General features: G+C 37.9%; 1 protein-coding gene across 4 annotated transcripts in view; it reads right to left on the bottom strand.

Annotated features, from left to right (window-relative positions):
* Positions 1-2,303: 2,303 nt before the first annotated feature.
* Positions 2,304-27,225, bottom strand: part of LOC127545030 (cytochrome P450 4F3-like) — a 98,302-nt gene continuing 73,380 nt past the window's right edge. For 3 of the 4 annotated variants that reach the window (XM_051972049.1, XM_051972046.1, XM_051972048.1), the window contains exons 3-13: positions 16,992-17,136; positions 15,071-15,118; positions 14,526-14,653; positions 13,518-13,639; positions 8,544-8,814; positions 6,810-6,876; positions 6,399-6,528; positions 3,348-3,481; positions 3,131-3,195; positions 2,826-2,908; positions 2,304-2,628 (exon numbers count right to left, since the gene is read on the bottom strand). In XM_051972049.1, coding sequence (XP_051828009.1) covers positions 2,418-2,628; positions 2,826-2,908; positions 3,131-3,195; positions 3,348-3,481; positions 6,399-6,528; positions 6,810-6,876; positions 8,544-8,814; positions 13,518-13,639; positions 14,526-14,653; positions 15,071-15,118; positions 16,992-17,136 — 1,404 coding nt within the window. In that variant the 3' untranslated portion in view covers positions 2,304-2,417. Of the gene's footprint in view, positions 2,629-2,825; positions 2,909-3,130; positions 3,196-3,347; positions 3,482-6,398; positions 6,529-6,809; positions 6,877-8,543; positions 8,815-13,517; positions 13,640-14,525; positions 14,654-15,070; positions 15,119-16,991; positions 17,137-20,932; positions 21,075-27,225 lie in introns of all 4 variants that reach the window. The other variant, XM_051972047.1, reaches the window with a different exon arrangement.

The raw sequence follows: 27,225 nt of genomic DNA, 5'->3' as shown, positions 1-27,225 counted from the left end.
TGGAAGATATGAATTCAAATCTATCTTTGGATATTTACTAGCTGTGTGACTTTGAGCAAATCATTTAACCTGTCAACCTCAGTTTCTTCAACTACAAAATAAGTTTATTAATAACTTTTACCTCTAGGATTGTTGTAAGGATAAAATTCAATAAGACTTGGAAAGCACTTGGCATTTTGTAGGTGCTTAATAAATACTCGTTCCCCACTACCTTCCTTTCCAACTGTATATGAATATAAATTGATAGCTCCTTCACATCCCTGCCATATCATCATTACTAAATCTTTTTTTCTTCTTCTTTGCTGTTCTTATTGAATTTTTGGCTCCTGGGATCCACTGCTTCAAGACTGGAATATCTTGTAATTCCCAAGTGTCAACTAAAACAATGTATTTATTAAATTCTAATGCTGATATGGTAATAGAAGAGACCAATATTCTGACCCTACATCCTTGACTGAGAAAGAACAAAGAAAAAGTAGACATAAGAAATTCCCTAAGAATTGAATTGAAAGAAGAAAGTATTCCTTACAGTGGGTCACCAATGCTTCCAAAATCAGTCTCTCAGATACAATGTAACATGGTCCCAAAAACACTTGGATTCACAAGCTAATAGAATCCTTCAAGAACATGATCATAAGAGTATGGGACCATAGGGAGAGTAGGGTTCTGCTATTAATTTATTTGTTGGAATTTCTGAATTCTCAAAAAAGGTCTTTAATACCTATGTGTCTTTGATGTTTGTAACCAGTGTGAAGAATAGATACCTCTTTGTAGAGCTTTAATCGCTATTAAAATGTGTTAAGAACTGAATTTATAATTCCACTTGGGGAGGAACCCAATGAGGAATTTTCCTTTGCCAGTGCAGGCCATCAGCTTCCCTACAACTTGTAATTTTAAAGAGCTGAATGGGCACTTTGAACAGTTAAGTGACTTGCTCGTGATAAAACAATCAATGTGTCAGAGGCAGTATTTAAAGTCAGGTCTTCTTGAGATCATTTTTCTCTCCCCCATATCATGGTATTTATCATCATCATCATCATCATTTTTAGTATTAAAGAGTCAGGATGACCTGAGTTCAAATTATGCCTGACATAGCCTAGGCAAGTCACTTAACCTTTCGGACAATTCTTTATATCAGTAGGTTGCAGAGCAGTTAGCTACCTATCTGCTTTAGTAAGGATTTCACATTTCAAAGATGTAAAATAAATAAATAAATGCCTATGGATCACCTTTAGTTCACAACATTTCCTAGTGTAACCTGCATCAGATTAAAATATAATTGGAAAATATTTAATAAAATAAATTAAAATAAGTAAAACAGATAATATTACATTTTAAATCTATCAATATGTAGCCTTAGAGATTCGTGTGTGTGTATTATTAGCTTCCATTTATAATTGAGTTTGATACCCTCTCTGACAAGAGGCTACTACTATACACAATTATGACCATAGGATCCTAGTTCCAGAGAGACTTTCCAACATTAAACACACAATTTTAGCACTTCAAACACTTTAAGAATCTTATGTCATACAGTCACCAAATTTGAGGTTTAGGCTGAAGGCCACTGAGTCCTGTCTTCTCATTTTACAGATGAGGAAACTGAGGTCCAGAGACATTAATTTATCTTTCCAGATTCATACAACTAGTAAGAATATGAGGTAGAATTTTCTGGTACCAAGCCTTGCACTTTGTCCATATTGGGCCATGCTTCTATAGAATATCAATCTCAGTGAACTCATGTTGGAGTCAGAATATACCTTTATTTGAAAATGGGAACACTTGTTCCTGAGAGATTGCACTGGTATACAGTTGCCCATGGTTCTGAAATCCTGAGAAACATGCTGCTGTTGGATATTGTGAATAAATTGGCTTTTGGCTATATGGAAGAATGTTTGAATATAGATTATTGGTAGGAGTGTGATCACTTGGATTTAAGTTGTGTGTAAAGGAGGAGTACAAGATTGCTGGCTCTGCAAAGAAAATTAATTCAACCTGTGCTTCTGATGCTTAATTAAATGCAATTTAACTAAATCTTTTCATCTCCCTAATCTTCAGTTATGGTTTGGAAATCCTTTCTAGCTATCCTTCTGGGATTCTCGGACCTCTTTCTCTGATTGGAAGGGATTTGGGAGAAGGGATGTTAAATGACAGAGAGTGGCAGAGGCTGAGCTGGAGATACCTTCTAACCCACTCCTTTTTTATTCCAGAGCCTGGGGCTAGGAACACAGCATCCTGCCTTTTCTCTCCTGTCCCAACTTCTTCAGTTCTTTAGGCAGAAACACAGAGTAAAAGCATATATATAGTATGTTGAAGTATTTTTATTTAAAAGAATTTACAATCAAGATTAGGATTGCTGGAAAGGCAAGTAGAAAGCAGGCTTCCGTACTCAAAAGCAAAAGGATATATTCCAGCCATTATTCCTGAGAGGCTTCTGAGAGGTGTATGTCAGGGCTGGACAGATCCAAAAGAGGTTCTATCTTCAGCCTCAGACCGTTTTCTTCTCTGAGAATAATTTCTGGCTTCCTTCGGACTGGGTGTTTATCAGGGAGGACTCGGAACCTTAGTAGGGTAAGGGCCAGTACAACCTTCAACTCAGACAAGGCAAAGTTCTGTCCAATGCAGTTCCTGCTCAAGGAAAGAGGAGATGGCAATTCCCACACTTTGATTCTAGGGTTCTCGTATACTGAGACTGGGCCTCCAACTCCCTTCATGGGGACATAGGAATAGGACCCTTGATGGACACAACTCTCTACCCTGATCTGGAAGAGATAAAAAAAATCACCCAGGGAGCTCAGGAAAAGACAGAGAAAGAATTTACTTACCTGGATCCAGCTGAGAAGGGTATAAAGGCCAGGGGTGAAATCTTTTCTGGGTTGTTGACATCAAAGCGATATGGGTCATAAACCTAGGGTATTGAAAGGATCTTGTTCACCCTAGACATACAATCTTCCTCTTGCCTAGGATAATGATCTTCAATATAGCCAGACATCTGGAGTAATCAAAGCTTCCCTCTCTTGCCTTCAGGTCTCCCAGGAATTGGTTTAGAGTTTAACCCCACCCCCAATCCCCATGAATGTCCCAATTACTCATCTTTGACTAATTCAGGAGTATTTCTGGGTAGAAGTACCTCTGGTTTGGGCCACACAGCAGGGTTATGGTGAATTCCAAAGATGCTGATCAGGCAAATGTTTCCTGTTGGCCAGAATAGGACTTGTGACTTATGCCTAATGTGACTTGTAAATTCTTCCTATGGATATATTGAACCAACCTCCCAAATGGGTCATAACCACAAGATTTCTTTCACCCCTTCTCCTTGTTCTAGTATGAGCCCCTGGTAAATGAACCTTTAGGAATGATCCTCCCATCAGGCAACTGGATATCCCTTGTGCAGTAACGGGAGACCATGGAAACTGGTGGGTGCAGCCGGAGGCTTTCTTTGATGCACATGGTCAGGAAGGGCATCTGGGCCAGATCATCCCTAGAGACAAGATCCCTGTCATCTCCAGCAGAATGGAGGAGAGGATTTCCTCTCTCCTCAGAAAGGATAGAGGGAACAATATTAACATGGAAAACCCTGATAATCAGTAGTTGAGGGACAGACCAAGTCTATAAGTCCCTGAAACTCAGTCATTGTGAAGTTCAACATATCAAAAATTGTGTGAAGGGGATGGGATAATTACTTTGAGAGCCAGGATTCTTACATTCCAAACTTTGGAGGATATTGATGGAAATATGAATTAAGAGAAAATTGGGGGAATACAGAACTCAAAAATAGATCTTGTCTGTAGCAGAAGGCAAACTCTGGAAAACCAGGCTGTTTCCTGAAAAGAGCAGGAAAAGCTACTCCCTGCAAAGACAAAGGGCTCCTGTGCTCAAAGTCAAGGCTCAGAGCTGCTCAGAAAGCTTGGGACAGCGTTCCCCGTACCCCAAGAACACAGCTCGACCTTAAAAGTAAAAAAAACAAAAACAAAAACAAAAAAAACCAGTAAATACCAAAAGATAAGAAAAAAAAAAAAAACGAGCAAGAAAAAGAAAAGAATATTGACCTTGACCTTAGAAACCTATCATGGTGACAGGCAGACCAAAACTCAGATGAGGACAGACTGTCCATAGAGGAAATCTTAAAAAGTGATATAAATTAGTCTCAAGCCCAAAGAGGCTTCTTGGCAGTGATCATAAAAGACTTTAAAAGGCAAATAAGAGAGGTAGAAGAAAAGATGATAAAGGAAATAGGAGGTATTCATGAGAGAGTCAACATCTTAGAAAAGGAAAGAAAAAAATTGTCTAAAGAAAACAACTCCTTAAACAGTGGAATTTACCAAATGGAAAAAAGATATACAAAAACTACTGAAGAAAATCACACATTAAAAACTAGAACAGGGCAAATGAAAGCTAATGACTGTGAAATAGCAAAAATCAGATAAACAAACTAAAAAGGATGAAAAAATGGAAGAAAATGTGAAATACCTCATTGGAAAAACAGCTGACTTGGAAAATAGCTCCAGAAGAGATAATTTAAAAATTATTGACCTATCTGAAGGCCAGGACAATAACAACAACAACAACAACAACAACAACAACAACCAAAAAAAAAAAAAACCTAGATAATTCTACAAGAGATAATTAAGTAGAACTGCCTGGATATTCTAGAAACAGAGGGGGAAACACTGATTGAATGAATCCATCCATCCCCTTCAGAAAGAGAATCCATAAGAAAAACCCCAAGGAACACTGTTATGAAACTCCAGAACTACAAATTCAAGGTAAAAAAATACTGCAAGCTGTCAGACAAAAGCAATTCAAATATCAAGAAGCAACAATCAGGATTACCCAGGATCTGGCAGCTTCTACAACAAAGCATCAGAGGGCCTGGAATATTATATTCCAGAAGGCAAAGGACCTGGGGTTATAACCAAGAATTGACTACCAAGAGAAAATCAGCATCATCTTTTAGGAAAGGCTATGGAACTTCAATAAAACAAGAGACTTTCAATCATTTCTATTGAAAAAAAAAACAGAACTAAAATGAAAATCTAATCTACAATCACAGGACTCAAGAGAAGCATAGAAGGTAAAGAGGGGGGAAATATATATTATTTAAAGCTTAAATTGTTTACATCCCTAGATAGGAAAACAGTATCTGCAATTCTTGAGAATTGTATCTGTCACTTGGGCAGACAAAAGTGGGCATGACATAGACTGAGAGTGTGATTGTGAATGGACTCTGATGTGATAACATTAAAGACATTAAGGGGTAGAAAAAAATCTGTACTGGAAAAAAGAAGAAAGGGGAGGTATAATGGGAAAAATACCTCACATGAAGAGGTGCAAAAGACCTATTACAATGGAGGGATAGAATGGAGGGGGATGAGCATTGTCTGAGACTATATCTCATCAGTTTTGGCTCTAAGAGGGAATAATAATCATTCAGTTGGGTATAGAAATTTTTCTAACCCTACAAAAAAATAGGAGGAGAAATAGGAAAAGAAAAGGGAAGGATAGGATAGAAGGGAGAGACAGGATAGAAGGGAAGGCAGAAACACTAGGGAAAAAGAGAAGAGAAGAGAAGGAAGGATGATAGAAGATAAAGTAGTAGATGGAGTGGAGTTTAAAAAAACACTAAAAAGAGAAGAAGGGGTAATAGGAAATAAGATAGTGGGTAGAGTGGATAAAAAAACACAGGACTAAGGACAGGATAGAGAGAGAGAACAAAATTATATACAGGGGAGAAAATAGGATGGAAGGAAATACAGAGCTGGTAATCATAATTGTAAATGTGAATGAGATGAAGTCTCCCATAAAACAGAAGTGAATAGAAGAGTGGATTAAAAAACAGCATCCTAAAAACAAAAACCAGAAACCCAACAGGAGCCTGGGGAATCTACATGAGTAAGGGAGAACACCAGCTTGTAGCCAGGTGGAGCAACAGGTTGGCCTCTATAATTCGGTCTGGATATAGTGAAGTATAAATGAGATCATGGATGAAAAGCATTTTACAAACTTTAAAATGTTATATAAATGTCAATTGTAAGAGTTGTGGTGATAATTTTGTTCTGAGTTTTCTAAGGTACTTTTGCTGAACTCTAGCAATGTTTATTGAACAATACATGGGTGTGTTGGTAAATGTTTAATAGCAAGGCTACAGGGAGAGGACTGTGTATGTGCACACACTCTTTTAGGCTTATTCAGCATCCGTAACATTTTCTCCATCACTTTCTTCCAGACATCAACAAAACAATACATCAAGCCCTGATTTGTAGGGACTGTTGATTTTTGACTTTGGAAACTTAACAATGAGCTCTTTCAAAACAAACTATAGCTAGCTCCGGAATACTTAAGTGTTCCTCATACCCACAACACCATAAGTTCCATTCTTAGTGTCATCCCATACTGACCATTCAATCTCCTCTGGCTGACGATCTCTCAGGAGTTCTTTTATTTCCTGGCGGCAGCGGTCCTGGTATTCCTGATGCTGGGCCAGGTTATAGAGGGCCCAAGAGATGCCACTTGCAGTTGTATCATGACCTAGCATGTGGGAAAGAAAAGAAATAAGAGAATCCCAAAGAAGCTATATGAGGCTAGAGCAGAGCTCATCATGTGTCAGACAGAAGAACATTCCCATTTCCCCAGCATTAATCTCTGTACCAGATCTTGAACCTATGGCATGGGACTTGTGAAACAAGTCCTCCATATCGACTCTAGTTCAAGTCAGTTGGGCTGGCATCAGGGGTAAGAAGGAAATGGAAAATCCCAACTCTTTCCCAAGCACCCTGAGCCCTGCCCCTTCTGTCCTATTTGAAACTGACCTGCAAACATGAAAGTGTCAGCTTCTGCCTGGATGTCCTTGTCTGACAGAGCTTTTCCATCTTCATCCTAGAAGAGAGCCCTTTCTGTTGTTGATCCCTTCCCTTCCAATAAGAGAGCCTACTTAGATGGTCTAAGGCAGAAACCTCCAACCCCTTTTAGTTGGCACAGTGGAAGAACATGGAATTTGGAAGTCAAACATTAGGCCCTGTCACTCTGGGCAAATCCCTTAACCGCTATCTAAACAGTGATAAGAACCAACAGAATTGTTGTGAATAGCAAATAAGTTACATATAAAGTGTATCTTACCACAAAGGGATTCTTTAGTTAACTTAAAACTATTGTCCATAATTCTTATAGCACCTAGAACCAATCCTCTCTTCTTCTAGCAATCCTAGAACCAAAGGTCTCTTGATGTACCTAGAATCTCAGAACCCCCTCAGCTGAAAATAGGTGAAACCACCAACACACAATCCCATAATCCTAGAATTAGAAGATACTATTAACCCAAAGTGCAAATATTCTCTGTTTTAGAGATCTTCCAAAACTTTGGGCTCTTTCTAAAAGCATATTTAATATTCCTTGGTAAATCAAGAAGAAATCATAGAATCTCCAAGATATATATATATAGAATCTAAGACTTTCCTAATATACTTAGAAATAGCCTCAGGAAACCTCTCCGCCCCCCACTCACACACAAAGAGAATTTCTCCCCTTCCTTTTTTCCTCTCTTTCTTCCCTCTCCTCTCCTTTCTTCTCTTTTCCCTGTCCTTTCATTTTTTCTTCTCTCATCTATTCTTATTTCTATTTTTATCCTTCTATCAAATCTATATCTATCAATCAATCATCTCTATCTGTAACTATTTACCGACTTATTCATCAGAAACTCCTCTGATATATAAAGAACCAAAAGAGATATATTATCATAAAATCTAGACTGTGTAAAAATATTCTGGCATACCTACAACCACAGAGTTACTTTTGGATATGTTATAATTCTAATGATTTCTCATAAACCTTATTGGCATTGTTGTCTAGTTGTTGAAGTTGACAAAGATATTAGAATGGTATCCTTCTCAAAATCATCTTACAAATTTTACATTTTATTACTCATTTTACAAATGAGGCAAAGAGGATTAAGTGATTTTCCCAGGGTCACACAAATCTGAAGTCAAATTTGAACTCAGAAAAAAAATTAGTCTTCCTGACTTCAGGTTCAGCACTCTACTGTATTACCTACCTGACCCACCTTATATAGGTGCTACCCACCTATGCCTAGATACATCTAGAACAAGTCACAATAATAGTTCTAGCTTCACCTAAAATTTAGAAAATTCTCTTTATATACCTAGAGCCATAGAGATTTTTTCATTGTTATTAGAACAAATCACAGAGATGCATTCTGCTTAGACACCGAGAAACAATGAGGAGGTAGCTATTTCATTCTAGCATCCAGAAGGGTAGTATATCCTTGATCTACACACTCAATGTTCTATACAATTTCACAAAAGTTCAGGTTCCCTAGGAAAAGATAGCTTTTGAAAAGAAGGCAACAGTCAGGTAGATTAGGGCATCCATTCCATATTGCATTCTAACTCTGATATCAAAGGCTACAGACCCTCCTCTCTGCCAAAGTCCTTCATGCCCCTTATATGTTCTCTCCCTCTCTTCTTTGGAACCCCCACGATGCTGTCATCTTTCTCCTCCCATTCCCCCTCTCCAAGCTTGATACTCACTTTGGCCAATAGGAGAATGTCTATGAAATCGATGGTCTTGCTTTTTCTCTTGTTCCCAAGAAAGGTCTCAGTCCCCTGTTGAGCAAGTATATGACGTCGTTCCTGGATGACGGCATTGGAGAAATTATGCACCAGATGGCAAGCACGAGAGAAACGCCTTCCTTGGCTGGTGAGATTGTACAGGGTATCCCAATATAGAAGTGGATTAGTATGGCGCTTTGCCACAAGGGAACTCAACTCCAGGATAGCTGAGATGTAGGCACTTGGTTTCCTGATGAAAGCATAAGTCTATGGTCAGGGGTCAGATCCAGCAGGGAGAAAGCCCCAACCACTCAAACTCTAGATAGCCCAGCATTTCTATAATTTCCTTCTAAATAGTTCACAACCTTTCCACCACTAATCAGTGGAGAGTGGGAAAGGACTTCCCCGAAGGTCGATTGATTTTAGTATCCAGAGAGAAAAGAGAGGAATCTGGCTTCAGGGGAATGGCTGAAACTTGGGTTAACACAACAGGATGAAAGTTGTCTGGAACATCATACTGGACTGCATCCAACACATAAAAGCTGAAAGAAATAGCTGTTGGGATCTGAATTCATGGAAAATAACCCTGTCTATGAAGAACTCTGGTAGTGCTAGAGAGAGCAGGAAAAAAGTAGAATTCATAGCTGTGGAGAATAGTTATCCTTTGGGTATCCCTTTTTGAGTGCATTCCTCCAAAAAGGGACAATAGTGTACATGGTCAGGCTGACAAGTTGCCTGAGATCTCAGCCATGTTCTCAAAAGGATATAACTATATGCCATACCCCAACTCAGCTTCTGAGTACATTCTTCTCTCCTAGAGTATCCCCATATCTGATGTTAGGGAACCTTTCCCACTATAAGTCATAGAATCAGAAGACTTGAGTTTCAAATCCCACCTCCATTATTTCCTATGTGATTTGGGGGAAATCATTTCATCTTCTTTCTTCAACTTTCTCATATGTAAAAAGGATTTTCAATTTCATGGGCAATCATCTTTTTTCCCCTATTCTACAATGTTGTAGAAAAGCTTGTTTTATTTCTTAAGTTTTGGGGAGAAATAGTGGGTTGAACTACATGACCTCTGAGATGCCTTTCTACTCTTCCTCTTTAATTAGGATCTTACATTCCTCCTTGAACAATCTATGCAAACAATCATTGCAAAAATTGGAAAATAGACAAAGGAACAGATATTAAAATGAACTACCATTATTTTCTACAGAAGACATATCAATGTAAAATAATCACCACTGTTAATAGGTCAAAAGACCCCAAAAGCTGCTTTAGTTAGCAAAATCTTTGCCAACTGGAGAGGTAGGGAAGTCAGAAGTAAAACCATTTTCAAATACAGGTAGTAGAAGATGATAGCAATGTTACCAATTAATGTGGGAGAAAGTGGTAGAAATAAAACTGAGTTTACAGGAAGCTTAGAAGGAAATCCATTTAAACACAATCATTTTGAGAATGCTTAAAAATGAAATTGGAAATGTGACAACAGATTAAAAAATAGAAAATGTCTGTCGGGATTTATATAGGATAGTTTTTTCTTTCAGTGACCGAACCGTTACATCTAGACACTACATTTAAACCTCATAATCCTTGACATGTTGCAAGCAGTACTAAAAATGATCCTAAATAATAAATGTGGGAGCAGCTAGGTGGTGCAGTGGTTAGAGCACCAGCCCTGAAATCTGGAGGACCTGAGTTCAAATTTGTTCTCAGACACTTAACACTTTCTAGCTGTGTGACCTTGGGCAAGTCACTTAACCCCAATTACCTCAGCAATAATAATAATAATAATAAATGTGGAACTAAGTTTAGAAGAATTGTATATGTTTAACTTATATTGAATTACTTGCTATCTGGGATGGGGAGGTGGGGAGGAAGGGAGAAAAATTTGGAACACAAGGTTTTGCAAGGGTAAATGTTGAAGACTATCTTAGTATGTATTCTGAAAAATAAAAACCTATTTAAAAATATGAAAATAAAAAATTATGCTAAAAAATAAAGACGGTAAAGCAATTGGTTCTTACACAAAGGAAGCCGCACAATTATTAAGCATTAAAGTATTTCAGTTGTTTTTCTGTCATATCTAACTCTTCATAACCCCATCTAGAGTTTTCATGGCAGATACTGCTATTTCTTTCTCTAGCTCAGATTACAAAACAGGCAAACAGGGTTAAGTGGCTTGCCAGGGTCACACAGCTAGTAAGTATCTGAGACCACATTTGAACTCAGATCTTTCTGACTCCAATCCTGGCACTCTATCCACTGTGCCATCTAGCTGCCCCATTAAGGGATTAATAATTATTAAAAGACATTTAATTGAGTAGAGTAAAATGCAGCCTTAAGGTTTCTCCTCTAATCAAGTTGTCTCCCATGCATTTGTTAAGGCCTTATCACATCTTTGGATAGCTACTCTACAAATAAATAAGTAAATGAATGAATGAATGAATAATTCTCATTTTTAGTAGAAAATGAGACATAAGAAATGTCTTCTTAAGAAGATGTGCTACCAAAACTGTTTGCTACTGCGTTAGAGGATATCTAATAAAGTCCAAAATGGAAGGGGATGTTACCATAGAAAGGGAAGTCCTTCAGTGATCATTGCTTAAATCCTTAGTACATTCTGGAGAATCCAATATGTGATGCATATTCAATTAAGAGTTTGACTAAAAAATTTACAGAGGATAAAACAAATGGATGGAAATTGCCCAGAATATGATATTCAGGTGAATGGGTAGTATACAGAGTTCCATAGATACCACTGAAGCAAAATGATCTAGGCTCAGAGTTGAATAGGAAAGAATAGGGTGGATTGCATTTCAAAAATTACATAGCGATTTTAATTATACCAAACTCTACAAGAAACATAATATCATCATTCCCCAACATTCTTTTAGTAATATTATATGACTGTGAAAGATCAAATAGCATAGTCTCTAAGGAATCAAGATGATTAGTTATCCAAAAGATAACAGAGGAATACATGGTGATCATAAATAGGCTACAGAATATATTATCAATGACAAACTCTGCATACACAGTGAGAGAAAAAATACCTTACCAGAAAAAAATGTGGGCTACTGGGAAGTAAAGCAAGAGATGGTAGAGGGATCTCTATCCATGTAATGTTTAAAGATCTAAAGCAGAGATCATTAAATTTCTTTTTATCATGGACCTTTCTGCAGTATGTTGCAGACTATGAATCCTGTCTCAGAATAATTTGTGTTGCCAATGTAACAGGGCTTTAGTGAATGGCCAGATCACCAAAGATAGACTCCCTCCACATAGTAAGCCATTACAGGATACCTTCTCTCAGAACCAGACCCCTGCCTTCTCTAACATGGGTGCCTTTTTTGTAGTTGGATCTGCTTCTGAAAGAAAATAGCCTGAAATGGCCTACCATATGGTTGGGACCAACTTCCATCTTAGATCATCATGTATCAAAGCCTCATTATATCTACCTATATAATAGAAGAAAATGCTAAATTTTCATTAGGGATTAGTGAAAATAAAAATCTTTTTTCCCATCTAAATTCACATATCTTTTGAAATCTAACCATGAGCCTCTTAGGCTAATCTATGAAACAGTCTGTGGATCCAGGTTAAGAATCCTGCATCTAGTGAAAGTTCCTCTTCCAACATGCTAAATGGATACCCTATGGAAGAGATACAAGAGGATGCAAACAAGAAAATTTTAGAATTGCCCAGGATAAAAAGACATGGGTGAGTTACAATATGGAAATGCTTGCTTTATTTCATGAATTAAAAATAATTTTTAAAAATTACATTAATACATGTGCTTTCTTAACTGTGGGTAGGGATCAGGAAGAGAATCTAGAACTCAAAAATTTTTAAATGTAAAAAAATGTATTTTAAATGTAACTGGAAAAAATATTAAATAAATAAAGCAAATATACAAAATTTTTAAATAACATGAATAGTTGTTATTGTTGTTATTGAAACTACCACATAGGTCTGAAGAGGTATCCATGACAAGATGCCTTCCCCTAAGGGAGGAGAGACAATGACACAGAGTGGAGGAAGCATATTTGTGGATGGAATTGTTGGGGAAAACAGAACTAAAAGGTCTCTCTTGGTTCCACTTCTACAAAAGACCACTGCTGACCCCAGCCAGAGTAATCAAATGCAACATTTCCCCAGAGAGGTAATGGCCTCAACGTACTTAAATGAACTTCCTTATTTGTAACTCCCTAGAGTTCTGGCTTTCTGGAGTACAAATCTAGGGACAGTCTACATGAGGGGATTACTATAATCACACTTGTCATTAATTAATGAACATAGATAAAAATGATATAAAGTCTCTATTAGGATGGAATCAGAGATGACAAAAGACTTCCTTAAATGTCTATTATGTTTTGCAAAGTCTTTCCTGTTGCCTTTGGGAAAATGAGCTTATCTTCACGTAAGATAGAGATATAGACACATGTGTATGTGTGTGTGCATGCATTTTCCTTAGCATGTCATTAAAACTACCCAGGCTCCACCATGGCTCATAGCTCATCCCTTCTCCAAGCTCTCAGAAGCTCCCAGAGTTCTCAGAGGGATATTACAGATAGTGGATTATAGATTCGGAACTGGAAGATACCTCAGAAATCATCTAGTGCAATCTTTCCATTTTATAGATGAGAAAACTGAGTCCCACAGAAGTTAAACAGCCTAAGACCACACCAGTAGTAAATAAGAGGACTGAGGTTAGAATCCAAGTCATCTGACTCCTGATCCATCACATGTCTCATGGGCCTGCCCTGGCTCTCATTTCCAGTGGTCTCCAATTTCTACATCATCTTAAAGTTTCTCTTTCTTCCCAATCCTTCTAGATTTGGTCCTCAACAATGCACTGGAGCTCTCCCTTCCCCTATTCCTTGGTGCTGTTATTTCCTTATCTACAGGTCCTGCACCCCCACAGCCAAGGACTAGGTTGATACTCACTCCTGGCAGTTGCTGTTGTAACTGAAGATACATTTCTGCAGGCTATCCAGGGTCATGAGGCTGATGTGTTCAAACATCTCCAGGTAATTGGTGCCCTCAGCACACAGCCTTCTCCATTTTGCCTGGGAGAGGAAGGGAAGGAGAGAGAGAAGAAGAAAGAGAGAGAAAGAGAAAGGGACAGAGACAGAGAAAGAGAGAGGAGGGAGGAGAGCGGGAGATAGAAAGTGATAGAGAGCCAGAAACAGAGACAAAGAAACAAAGACATAGGAGACACACACACACACACACACACACACACAGAAACAGAGACAGCCAGAGAAAGAAATTAATGAGTGAACACACAAAAGAGAGAGACAGAAATAGAGACAAAGATAGAGACAGAGACACACATAGACAGAAAGACAGAGATAGAGAAATAGAGACATAGTGACAGACAGAGAGTGAAACAGAAAGAGACACAGAGAGAATTAGTTAGTCTGGTGCTATCCTTCCAGAACATGATTCATTGGTTCTTGCATCTTCAGGCACCCAGAAAGACCAAGGAAAAGAATCTCTGTTCACCATAGGGCTAACAGTTGGGTTATGCGCCACAATGAAAATCAGCCATTGGAATGGAAAGATCCTTTGTCAGAAGCCAGAGACTGAGAGCTAATGAAATATTCTGTGATCTTAGAAAAGTGAGAATACCTCCTTCTTCATCTATAAAATGAGAATAGTCAGTAGTACCCTTTATACTTCCCAAGATATTGGGAGGAGATGAGATCAAATGGATTGGAAACTTACTTGCAAGATCCTGGAAGAGGTTCCTCGGTGATAGTGACCATGGATCTACCTCACATCCCCACTCCCATTACCGTGACAAAACAGGGATGATGCTATGCTCCTCTCCCCCTCCCCCCCCACCATTATGCCTACTGAGGCCCTGGCTGCTCTGAAAAGGAATTCATTTTGTGCAAACTCCATCCTGGGTAGGTTTCTTCCCAACCTGTCCCAGTTCCTCCAGCTTACATGCATGATGTCTACACTTTGGTTGAAGATCTTCACATAAGGTTTGAGGATGTCAAAGTGAAATGCGGGTGTCAACATGTGCCGGTGTTGTCTCCATTTTTCTCCTTTACTCAGCAGCAACCCTTCCCCTATAAGAAAGACAGTGGTAGGGATCAATTAATCTCTAAATCTTAGTCCTCAATCCAAGTCTCCCTGCCTCTAGGACCAGATGTTTGGTTCTCATCTCAGTCCTCCATTCTCTCTCCCAACGCTTAACTATTTCCCCAATCCCAAGTCCCCAAACACTAGATCCTACATCCCAAATTCTTAACCCTTAGCCCATGTACCCTTTGTTCCCAATGCTAGATCTCCATTTTCTGCTCACAAATATCAAGCCCCATCCTCCTCCCCAAGCAACGACTTCATTCTAGTCCTAGACTTTCAAAGACCAGTCTCATCTCAAGCCTCAATCTCAAATCACAAATATCCATTCTTTAATCTTCCTGACCAAGCCAATTCACCCTCTCTACCTCTTGGCCAATGTCTTCTCCACAAGCATCACTCACCCAACCATGGTTCCAAGAAGCTATAGAATAATTTGTCCTTGGGTATGCCTGTAAGAGAGAGAGATCCTTCAGAGGCCTGGCATGGCCATTTTTAGAGATAAAGGAAAGAACAAGGAACATAAAACAGCCCAAAGAAGGTCGATGGAGAAGGTGAATCAAATTTGGACTGGGACCCCAAACTCAAAGTCAGGGAGGGACATGACTAAGGCATTACTTCCTATATTATCCCCTCCAGCTTCCCTTGAGCACAGAATGGACAAGATAAGAAGAGGCAGCAGAAAAGGAAATGGGTAAGGGGATTAGATTAGGCTTAGGAAGGGCAAAGAGAAAGGAACTAGTATTATATCCAGATACACCTAGCTATGCTGGATAGACACAATTTAAAGGCAGCCCCAGACTCAGTACAAAGCACTTTGGGTGTAATCTAGACTTGATCCAATATTACCAACATAGCTTCAACATGGAATCAGACATCACCCACTCCAAAACATGAACTATACACATTCTGGACATGATGTTTTGGAAGGGAGATTTTGTTCTCAAAAATATGATCCCAAAACTCACTATGTCAAGGCCTAAATATATCCTAGACATAATCTGGGCATTTCTCTGTTGATAGCCCCAGACATATACTTTGGACACAAGCTTAAACATGGACTTAGATACAGTGCACATGTGGACTTGGACGTGACTTGAGTACTTTACCCTCCTCACCCTTGGACCTCTGGTTTCACTGGGATAGGGAATTTTCATTGCAAACCCTCTGGACCCCACTGTATATCTTCTATTCATCTGAAATTTATGGTCTCTGAATTTTCTGAAGCAATGAAAGGTTAAGTATTTTGCCTATGAGTATGTAGCTAGTGTATGTCAGAGACAATATATGAGTCCTGGAATTTCTAATTTCAGTGGCAGCACTCTATTCATTATGGCAGGCTGCTCTTGTGTCTAGATATGGTCTTAGGGATATAGCACACATAGAACAAATCTCCCTTCTCCATCCAGTCCCGGTTCCAGGCTTTAGAGATAATATCTGCGGATATGTGGTCCAGAATTCCATTAGGGCCTCCCTTCGCTACCAGCTGATGCCTCATAAGACAGGACCTAGACATATGATTAAAACTAGGGCCAGGTGCCCCCATAGATACATGATCCAAACATCTCCTACTTTTGACTCTGGATACAAATCTGGAAAAACATTTCTGGATATAAATTTAAATATAGCTCTAGTCACAGTCCAGACATGGCTTTGGACACAATCTATATGATTGTGTCAATGCCTCCAAAACATGGTAACAATTATAGTTAACACATGAGTCCAAAGCATAGTCTCCAAACATACCACAAAGTCCAAATATAGTCCTAAACAGCCTGAGTTATGGCCTCAAACATAGTATCAACACAGCTCAGCTATGGCTTTGAACACTTGAAACATGGTCCCAAACATCTCAAATACACCTTGGACATGGCCCTAGGAAGTCCCAAACCAACACAACTGACCCACAAGACATGACCCTGAATAGAATGAAACATGATCCAAACATGATACCAACAAAACTGAAACATTGCTCAGGACAATCTGAAACATGGCCTCAAATACAACACCAACACAACTCAAATACACAGCTGAGATGTGGTCCTATGTAACCAGAGACCTGGACTCAGAAAAGTCACAGATAGAGAATAGACAGGCATAGGACATCATCCACTCATAGCAACATGCTATGGGATCCATGGGAGCCCAGATAAACAGGAGATAAAGTTGCTTTAACCAGCATTTTTATTCCCCAGCTGTTGCTGGAGCCTAATTATTCCTTCCATGTTTCCATGTCCCAGGGTAGTCAGGCAGCACAGAGATCCCAGCAGCCAAAGCTTTCAGTAGGAAGAGAACATGGGGGAAACAGGGACAAGGGAAGTCTACCTGAGGCCAGGAGGACTGGCTTGATGTAACTGGGGTGGAAGATGCGGATCACCGGGCACCAGGCCCCTACCCACCAGCAGCATACATCTCTGAAGCTGTAGATCAGAGACTGTCTATACAATAAACCTTCTTCAGAGTTTTGTATCTAAAGAAAGAAAGAATGAGAGGGAGGAGCTCACACCTGAGGATGCAGGAGAAATGAGGTGGGCAATCTAGAGTCACTTTCTTCTCTTTGTCCGACATCTCTATCCCTGTCAGTGGGGTGTACCCTCCTATGAGACAGTCATATAAAAAAGGGATATTCCTTGTTCCTTTGTGGCAATAGGGTTGAGGGAGGGGAGTTATGGCTTTGGAAAATTTCATATGACATCAGGATTTTATTAATTTATTTGCTGAATTTTTTTTCCTTTTCTTTAAATTTTTTTTGGTTGTTATAAGGAATAGCTTTTGGGGCAGGGGGAGAAAGGGATTTATCTAGGAAGTGTAAAAATAAAAGATAATCAATAAGAAACTATTTAAAAATTTAAAAAGAGAGAGAGAACAGAGATATTTCCACCATCTGTTGAGTGAAGGAATATGCAGACCTTGGAAGGACTAAATAGAACATATAAGGGGAAGGAAACTCTTTCTTCTGTATGAAATCTTGTCTTTGCTTTGCCCATGACCCAAATTCATAGGATCATGAGGCCCTTGAGATGAAAAGAACTTCCGAATTCTCTTTTCAATTATGTCTGACTCTGTGACTTCTTTTAAGGTTTTCTTGGCAAAAATACTGGGAGGGTTTGCCATTTCATTCTTTAGCTCTCTTTACAAAGAAGGAAACTGAGTCAAACAGACTGAAAATACTTGCCCAGGATCACACAGCTAATAAGTATCTGAAGCCAGCTTTTAACTCAGATTTGACTCCAGACCAAATTATATCATCTAGATACCCACTTCAGAATTAGAATGCCTCAATTTTCCTGATGAAGAAACTGAGGTCAGAGAAGTAGTACAATTTCCCCAAAGTCACTTAGGGAAAGAAATTTGAATCCAGGTCCCCTGACTTCAGAGTCAATGATCTTTCACTAATTGACTGACTTCTCCAAGAGTCACCTCCAAGAGCCAGTCTCCAAGACAATAGTCACCCCAGAAAGGGTAATGTCTACAGATAAATCTGAGAGTAAATTGGAGTTCATATGCTCTCTTGTCTATGCCGAGCTATGTGATACAATCTAGATTTGTTATTTCATGAATATAAAGAGCTCCTTATGAGGAAACTTTCTTTACTCATACACCTTGACACCTGATAGTCTTAGAGAATTCTTTACCTTGCTATCAAGAATTAAGTAACACACAGCTAGTTTGTACCTGAAGTGGAACTTTCTGAATCCCTGTCCACTCTGCTACACTCCCTCTCACAGGGGAATAAACATCCAGGGAATAAACATCAAATCATTTGTTTACACATTGGTACTATTCTTGTCTTCTCTATATGGGATCCTTCCCCATAAATGGTCAACCATGGCCGCCTAGTCCTTAACTCAGCACTGAACGAACCTCTGGAAGGTTGCATCCCACAGAATATACAACTTTGTAAAGTAAAGTGCTATCATTGTGCCTATTGTACAAATGATGAAACAGAAGAACTCTAATTGTCAGGAAGGTTTTTCTTGACATTGAGCCTAAATTTATGTGTTTGTAACTTCCACCCATTGTCGTCTGGGGCTAAGAAAAAAAGTCTGATTCCTTCTTCCATGTGACAATCCTTCCTAGACATGAAGAAAACAGTTATTAGTTTTCCTTCACTTCTTTTCCCTAGTTCCTTTGACGAATCACACCTTCACAGAAATGCCATTTTGGTTGCCCTCCAGTTTATTAATGCCCTTCCTTAAAATAGTGTTTTGAACTATACACAATGCTCAAATATGGTCCAACCAAGGCAGAGGCCTTGGATAGCAGAGACCAACCATGAAGAACCATTGCTTTTTGTAGAAGATCACAGTCAAGGGAGACACTCTGAGAGAGATATAATACTCTTCAGTCCAGAGGGAACCTGCTGACAATATCTGGTTCAGCTCCCCATCTTCCCTAAGGGCTCTCGACCTTCCTGAGAAGTCAGGGAGTGGTGACAACCTGTGTTGAGATTGAAGCAGAGTGATAGCAGGTGGAAGAGTGATGCCAGATGACAAACTACATACAACAGCAAGTTGTTTATGTGGTCCCATGTGCATGGTTTTTGTTACATTATATAAAGGGGAAAGTCCTTGAAATAAACAGATTCCATCTTTCCATCATCCTTGGGAGTCCCACCTCATCCCTTCTCCACTAGGAAGGCATATTTTAATCACCCTGGTGTGGGGGCTCTAGAAAGCCTAGTACATTTTGTCACCCCAACTTGAGGGCTCTAGAAAGCAGGACACAACAATTTTTTTCCCTAGCCTTGGACCTCATGTTTTTTTCAGTGTGCATCAAATTCCCTTACTGTAATATAGCACTGCTTTTTTCTTTCCATATTAGTTTCTATCTAGCTATGCTTCCCTATCTTATACTTGTGAAAATAACTTCTTGATCTCAAATGTAATTTGATCCCCATTAAAATTCATCATATTAAGTTCAATCCAATATTTCTCTCTGTCAAGATATTTTTGAATTCTGGCTGTCATATGCCTGATAAGCTATGCTTTCTGCCTCCATTCACACATTCAAAATCACAAATTCAAAAGGTGCTTTCTCCCACCAATATGCATTCCTGCAGATTGTTTCCTATATTATAAACACATTCCCTTCTGACTTATGCCTTTCTTTCTTTAGGCTGCCTTTTCTAGGGCTTCCCTGATCTTCTCAATTAAAGGTGATTTCTCCAACCTTAGTTTTTCTTAGAACACTTTGTCTTTCTCTTCCCCCTCTTCCATTGTAATGTTCTCTCTAAAATTTTATATTCTCTGTTGAGGTTTTCTTGAGATCTCTGGATGCAGCCTTGTTTCAGTTCAGTAATCACCACAAGTACAGCCAGGTGTTAAAGTCCAAATCCTTTCTTGTCTCTTTCAAAGTCCTATCTCCTTCACTTGGGGTTCAGCTAGTTTTCTGGAGATCTTCCGGAGTCTTGGTTTCAGCAGAGAAGTGAAGAAGGAGAGCTTGCCACCAAGATGGTACGAGATGGGATGAATCTGTCTTGAGTCCAAGGGCTTGGGCTTGTGCTCCACCCTTCAAGCCTCCAGCCTTCTGTCCACTTGTCTCTGAATCTCTCAATCTTCCTAGTTGAGGTTTCTAGCTTATATGCTATACATTGAGTACAAACCAATCATTATATCACTAAGAAACCATTATATGTAGTAGGATTAAATAGATGCTAAACTAGATTTAACCATTGTCTCCTCAATTCCACTTAGTACCTTATTTCAAGTTCTGGCCCATAACATCTCCTCGTAGGATTAAATCAATCATACTGAACCATGCTAAATTAGACAACTATAGTCTCTATCAATTCCACTGACTTAGTACCTTGTAAGAATGCTTTGTTTCAAGTTCAAAGTTCTGGCCCATAACACTCCATTATATGTATAATGCTTACATGGGTAAGTATGTTATCACCCCTCTCTCCTGTTTCCCCTACCTCTCATTAGACAAGGAGTTTTTTCTCTTTGAAAGAAAGCACGTTAGTATTTTTTTATTTATATGAGAAGCACAGACCTCATACATACCATAATAAATTTTATTAGATTGAATTGCATCAAATAAAGGGGAGAGACCAGGTACTATCTTTACTATGCAGATGAGAAAAATGAAGTCCAGAAAAGTAATAAGACTTGCCTAATATTAAAGAAAGATTAGAGTAGGAACCAAGCCTGGGATAGAGCCTGATTTACATTTCTGTACAGAACCTTACTCTGTCCTTGAAGCCCCGCCCAAACTAAGGTTTCCCTTTCCAAGTTAGGCCCATAGAAAACCAAGGGCCATACCTGAGGCCATAAGCAAGGGAGAGATGACCTGGGGGTGGAAGAGCCTGATTATAGGTATGAATGGCCCCAGCCAGTAGATGTGGACATCATGGAATAAACTGCTCAGCTCCTGAATATACCGAACACCCTCTTCAGTATTACCCTAGGGATAATAATCAAGGATTAGAAACATGGACATGAGGCAGCTAGAGCACCTTCATAAGGTTCCTTTTGTCAGCTACCTCCTAGACACTTCAGATCACAGGTAAGGTTTACTAAAATGGAGTTCTCTTTGCTACTTTCCTGAATCTTTTCCACTTCCCTTCTTATACCTCTTTGTCTTTAACTTCTATCACTTTTCCCTTCCTTCTCCCTCTTTCTTGTTCCCTATGAGCAATTGGGTAGTAGAGTAGATAGAGCACTGCAACTGGAGTCAGGAATACTCATTTTCCTGAGTCCAAAACTCGCCTTAGACACTTCTGAGATGTGTGATCCCAAGCAAGTCAATCCTATTAACTCAGTTTCCTCATCTTTAAAATAAGCTGGAGAAAGAAATGGCAAATTACTGGAGTATTTGCAAAGAAAGCTCCAAATGGGATCACAGAGTCAGAGATAACTAAACAACTCATTTTAGTCTAGAGATAAGTGTGGATGTATAAAATCAAAATATTTGCTTGAACCCCAATCTTCTGGTAATACATGTCCCTCCTCCCTGATGTGCAATACTTCAATGGACCCTAATCACATGAATGGGGTATAGTGGGTGGATATATCACATGACCTTTTTCTTATCTTTTTCATTTTAAAGTTCTTCTGTTTTTAAAGGATCATGTCATTCTCCCTAGTAATCTGAGGAACAGAGAAGTGTCCCTCAAGCGCCTTTACCTTATTTCCTAAGAAGATCAAGCTATATCTTGAACATAGATACCAAATATTCTATGAAGGTCTATGCATATTCATTTAGGTCTCCATATTTTATGAAAGTAAAAATCTCCATCCCTTGTCACTCTTGCTAATATCTCATGAATCCAAAGCTGAGTAGGCCTACCTGGGATAAGGTATGGAAATAAAAAGACTTATGCTAACATATTCCTCCCCAGTTCCTCTCTCAATGCCTAGACTTCTCCACTGAGCTCCATTCCCTCAAACCACAGTAGTATAAGGACTAGAAATCTCTGCTATATTTTCTTTTCTCTTTTTCTCTTGACCCCAAGGATCCTTCTCCATTATTAATACTACTGTCCCATAAATTCCTTTCTCAACATGAACCTCTGATTCTAAACATTAGAAATCCTTTCTATTCCATCATCAATTATATATAGATATATATTTTTTCCACAAAATATGGCTTGTGGGGCCAAAGTAGGCACTGCCTCTCTGAAACTTCATCTATCTTTCCCATTCCCCCATTCACTGTACACACACACACACACACACACACACACACACACACACACCCCTTTTATTGGATAAGACCAGAAAGTTGTCTTCCAAGGCATGTTACCCAGAAATTGAATCAGGGCATTCTAGAAGTATTCCCAAACCCATTTTTTGGCAGAATAAGTTTCACTCTCCTCTAACTGTCCCCAACTCTAGCCCAGTAAGGATTGAAGAGACAGGAACTATTCAGGGTGGCAATAGAAAAAAAAATGAAAAAGATGAAAGGGAAATAAAGGACAAGAAAGAGGAAGAAAATATAACTGAAAAGTCTTAGGAGAAAGGATGGAATCGGGAAAGTCATAATTTGCAGAATGGAAAATCAGAGAGTGTTATGGGATGATACTGAAGAAGAAGACTGAAATTATTATCAGAGACACAGGCATATTAGATATTTAATCAACATGTATTTCATTCAATTATTAAGACAAAGAAAGAGGAGACTAAAGTTTGGGGATAAAGCTTAAATTCAGGAAACCCAGATGAATGGACAGGGGTGATGAAGGGAGGGAGGACAGAGTAGTGTTTGCCCAAGAGATGACCTGTAGGAATATCTTGGAAAGCAATAGGCTGAGGACTGGTTAAATGTTGTCTCACAATGACCATTGTGGATCTCTGGGGGTATTCATATATAAGGTTGAAATAAAGATGTAGTCAGAATTGCAAAATATAAGTGATGGATGGAAGGGCCCAAGCCATGTTACAAAGATCTCTCTATAAGCAGCCACCAATTGAAAATTTTGATCCATTTCCTTGAATCTCCTTAGGAGAAAAATGTCCATCTCTAAGTTTTTTATTTTCCCATCAAGGGACTATGTTCTATCTTTCAGATGTATTTTTGGGGGAAAGAATACAAGGAAGCAGAGTGATAAGAGAAGGCAATAGTGCAATGGATTGGGAGTTTAAGGGTCTCAATTTAAATCTTGCTAAGTAACCTTACAAACATTATTCTGTTCTTAGTGAAGAACTAAATGTTCTTCACTTATTTGTAGGTACTGTTTTTAGGTAAATGAGGAACTGATTGAATTACTGAAGTTATTCTGTAGAAAGGTCTCTAGTGGAGTACCTTGGCTCATTCCTATTCAATATCTTTATTAATGGTTTGAACAGAGAAAATTCTGAGAAGATGGCAGTGTGTATCAGAAAATTCCAAGCTCTCCAAATTTCTCCCACAAATAAATCAAAATTGTTTCTCAGTACATAGAATGATTAAAAACAAACAAGAGTTGGGACAGAATGATAGTCCTCCTGGGACAATTAGAAAAGATCCAAAAAAGATGCCAGGATGAGATTTGGCCCTGCTGAAATATCAACATTTCAAGGTTCTTCCCAATGATGTATAAATACCTCCAGGTTTAACCCCAGCAAAGTATAAACACCTCCAAGTTTCAGTTCCACAGAAAAAGCAAGCAGTATATTTTGGGGCTAGCTAGGTTGGAAAGTAGCTTTGGCCCAAGCTACAGGAACTTTTTCCTCCCAGATAGTATGGAGAGTCTGAGTCAAGGAAGATTGAGACAATTTCTGCTGAAAAGGAATGCCAAGTCCAGCTGCACTGTCATGATATGCCTGTGGGCAATAAGAAACTAGCCCACATGCTGGTAAAGTGTGCAGAAACAGTGATTCAGGGATTGTGCTGGCTGTGGGCACATTCAGGAGGGTAGAGTTCTCAGTTTGGGGATTCCAAGCTAGAGGAAAGAAGTGAAGGAAGATCTGAAGTCAGAGATACCAATCCCCTTACCCCAGGATTAAAGGTGATTATACCAACTATGTTCTACAAAATGAGCATGCAAAGGAGAAAGAACACAACCACAGAAAGTTACTAGGGGAATAGGGGAGACCAGAATTCATTGAAAAGGAGAATATTGACATTAAAAAGTCTCTCCTATCCCAAAGAGCAATTTTAAGTAGTCATCTGTTCAAAAAGAATTCAAAGACTTTTAAATAAATAAATAAAAAGACTTTTAAAATCAAATAAGAGAGATTGAGGGGAAAAAATTAAAAATAAATAAATATGAACAATCCAAGAATAACAAGATAATGTGAAGAAAGACAACCAACTAGAAAAAGAGATCCAGAATCTCAAAAAAGATAATGACTTCTTGAAAACTAGAATGAGTCAAGAAAAAGCTAATGACATTATAAGAAACCAAGAAATAATAAAACAAAATATTAAAAAATGAAAGAACTGCAAGAAAATATGAGACACCTAAAAAAGAAAAACAAAAGATCTGGAAAACAGATCAAGATGAAAAATATATAAAAATAATTGGACTACCTGAAAGCTACAACCAAAAAAAAAAATCTTGATATAATAATACAAAAAATGATTAAAGAAAATTGTCCTGAAGTGTTAGAACAAGAAGGAAAAGTAGAAATAGAAAAGAATCTGCAAATCACCACCTGAAAAAGATCTTACAAGGAAATGCTACAGTAACATCATAGCTAAATTCTGAAACCCTCAGATCAAACAGAAAATATTATAAGCAACAAGAAAAAAAATTTAAATATGACAGAGACACAATTAAAATCACTTAAGATCCAACAGTGGTTACATTAAAATACCACAGATCTTAAGACACTATATAGTAAAGAACAAAAGAACTAGGGTTGTAGCCAAAAAAATATCACATCCAACAAAATAAAACATATTCCTGAATGGAAAAAAAAAAAAGGACATTCAATGAATTATCAGACTTTCACAATTTTGTTGCAAAAAGATATGAACTTGAGAGAAAATTTGACATATAAGATCCTAGAGAAATATCATCAAAGATTAATTTCAAGGAACTCAATAAGGATAAATGGTTTATGTTTTATACATGTAAATTTAAATAATATGTCTAAGATTTTTTATTAGTAAATGAGTAGTTCAAAAGAAAGATTGGGGGAGAGCTGAATATGATAATTCTAAAAAGCAAAACTGTGTAGGAAAAGGTTTTTAACAAGCGTAATTAGATTATACAAAGAGGTGCAAGAACAAGAACTGACACAAAGGAATTAGATGGGGAAGAAGGGCTGGATTCATATTAAAAATGAGTTAAAGGGGGGCAGGTAGGTGACACAGTGGACAGAGCACCAATCTTGACATCAAATCTGGTCTCAGACACTTACTATGTCCTAGCTATGTGACCCTGGGCAAGTCACTTAACCCTAATTGCCTCAGCGGAAAAAAAAAAAAAAAAAAGAAGAAGAAGAAAAGAAAGAGAGAGAGAGAAAATGAGTTAAAGAATGGATAATATATATATATTTATCTAGAAGGGTATAAAAGTCTTCTAAACTTAGAAAGAAATAAGAGGAAGAGGGACTAGGATGGGAGAGGTATAGAAGGGAGTATAAATTCATGGGAATAGGATAAAAGGGAGGGTTAGAGTGAGAAGAAAGGATGGATGGAGAGGATAAGGAATGGATTCTTGGAGAGGATAGATTAAGGCAAGGTATCAGATAGAAATAAAGATGAAGAGTCTTCAGGGATAGGAAACAATAGATACACACAATATAATAATAATGATCAGGAATAGAATTGATTAGAAAAAAAAGTAGGGATAGCAATTATTGATCTCAAAGTTAAAGTTAAAATAGATTCAATTAAAAGGGGAATTTGGGAAACTATACCATATATCAGTCATATTAATTAATATTGTTTTAGATTATTTAAAACAACTAGATAGTAAAAGGTTGGAATATTTCTGCATCTAGGAAATGATGAATGATGGATTTAGAAAAAATATGGGAAGATTTGGACCTAAGAAGAATATTATCCACCTTTAGAAAAACAGAGAACAAATAAGCATAATACAAGCATACCTAGATGTACATAAATGTATATGTATATGATTATACATATCTATATTTGTGTGTGTATATGTATATATATATGTATATATACATTACATATAAATATATCAGGGAAAAGTGGGGAAAATAATAAAATAAAAGGTACACAAAAGAAAGCAACAGAAAACCTACAAGGAAGCAAAGAAAAGATGGAGAGTTCTGAATACAATGTATAATATTTATTATATACTCTTTCTTGAAATGGAAATTTATTGCTTTATATTTTGAATCCTCTCTTATGTTGTGCTGTGCACATGGTGATTTTTTCCTTTTTCTGTTTTTTCTTTTCCTATTTTGTTTCTTTTTTCTATTTTCTATTCAAGTTTTAAATTTCAAAACAAAAACCAAAAGAAATGAAATTATTAAACAATGACTTAGATGGCAGCTTTTTTAAATTCTTGGATAATACAAAACTAGGAAGAATACACTACTACAGTGGATAACCAAGCAGGATTCCAAAGTTAGAATGAACTAAATTGAATAAAATGAAATTTAATGGGAATGAATATACAAATTTATCCCTAGGTTTAAAAAAAATCAATTTCATAATTAGAAAGTTGGGAAGCATGGCTAAACAGAAGGTAATCTTAAAAAAGTGGTGGCTTTAGAATCCTGAAGAGCCAAGTGACAAAGCAGCTCTGATTAGACCTTCTAGGAAATACTGGGCTCATCTCTGGCAACATATATTAGAAAGGATGTTAATATTAATTAGTTTATATTAATTAGGAAGGATATACATAGTAATAACAATTAAATAACAGCTACTATTTATATAGTGCCTAATATGTGCCAAGAACTCTGTTATTTTACTTTTTGTTATTTTATTTGATCTTTATTAATTAACTTTGCTAATTATCTTATTTGATTTTTACAATAACTCAGGTAGGTAAGTGCTGCTATTATCCTCATTTTACAGATGAAGAAACTAAGATAGAGGTTGAGTGACTTTTTCAAGGTTATAGCTAATATATTTTTGAAGCTATATTTGAACTCAGGTCTTCCAGATTCCATACCTTGCATTCTGCTCCAAGGCAGCAATATTG

The sequence above is a fragment of the Antechinus flavipes genome, chromosome 1 (genome assembly GCF_016432865.1).
Source record: "Antechinus flavipes isolate AdamAnt ecotype Samford, QLD, Australia chromosome 1, AdamAnt_v2, whole genome shotgun sequence".
Classification (NCBI taxonomy): domain Eukaryota; kingdom Metazoa; phylum Chordata; class Mammalia; order Dasyuromorphia; family Dasyuridae; genus Antechinus; species Antechinus flavipes.
This window is presented reverse-complemented; position numbering and strand designations above follow the sequence as displayed.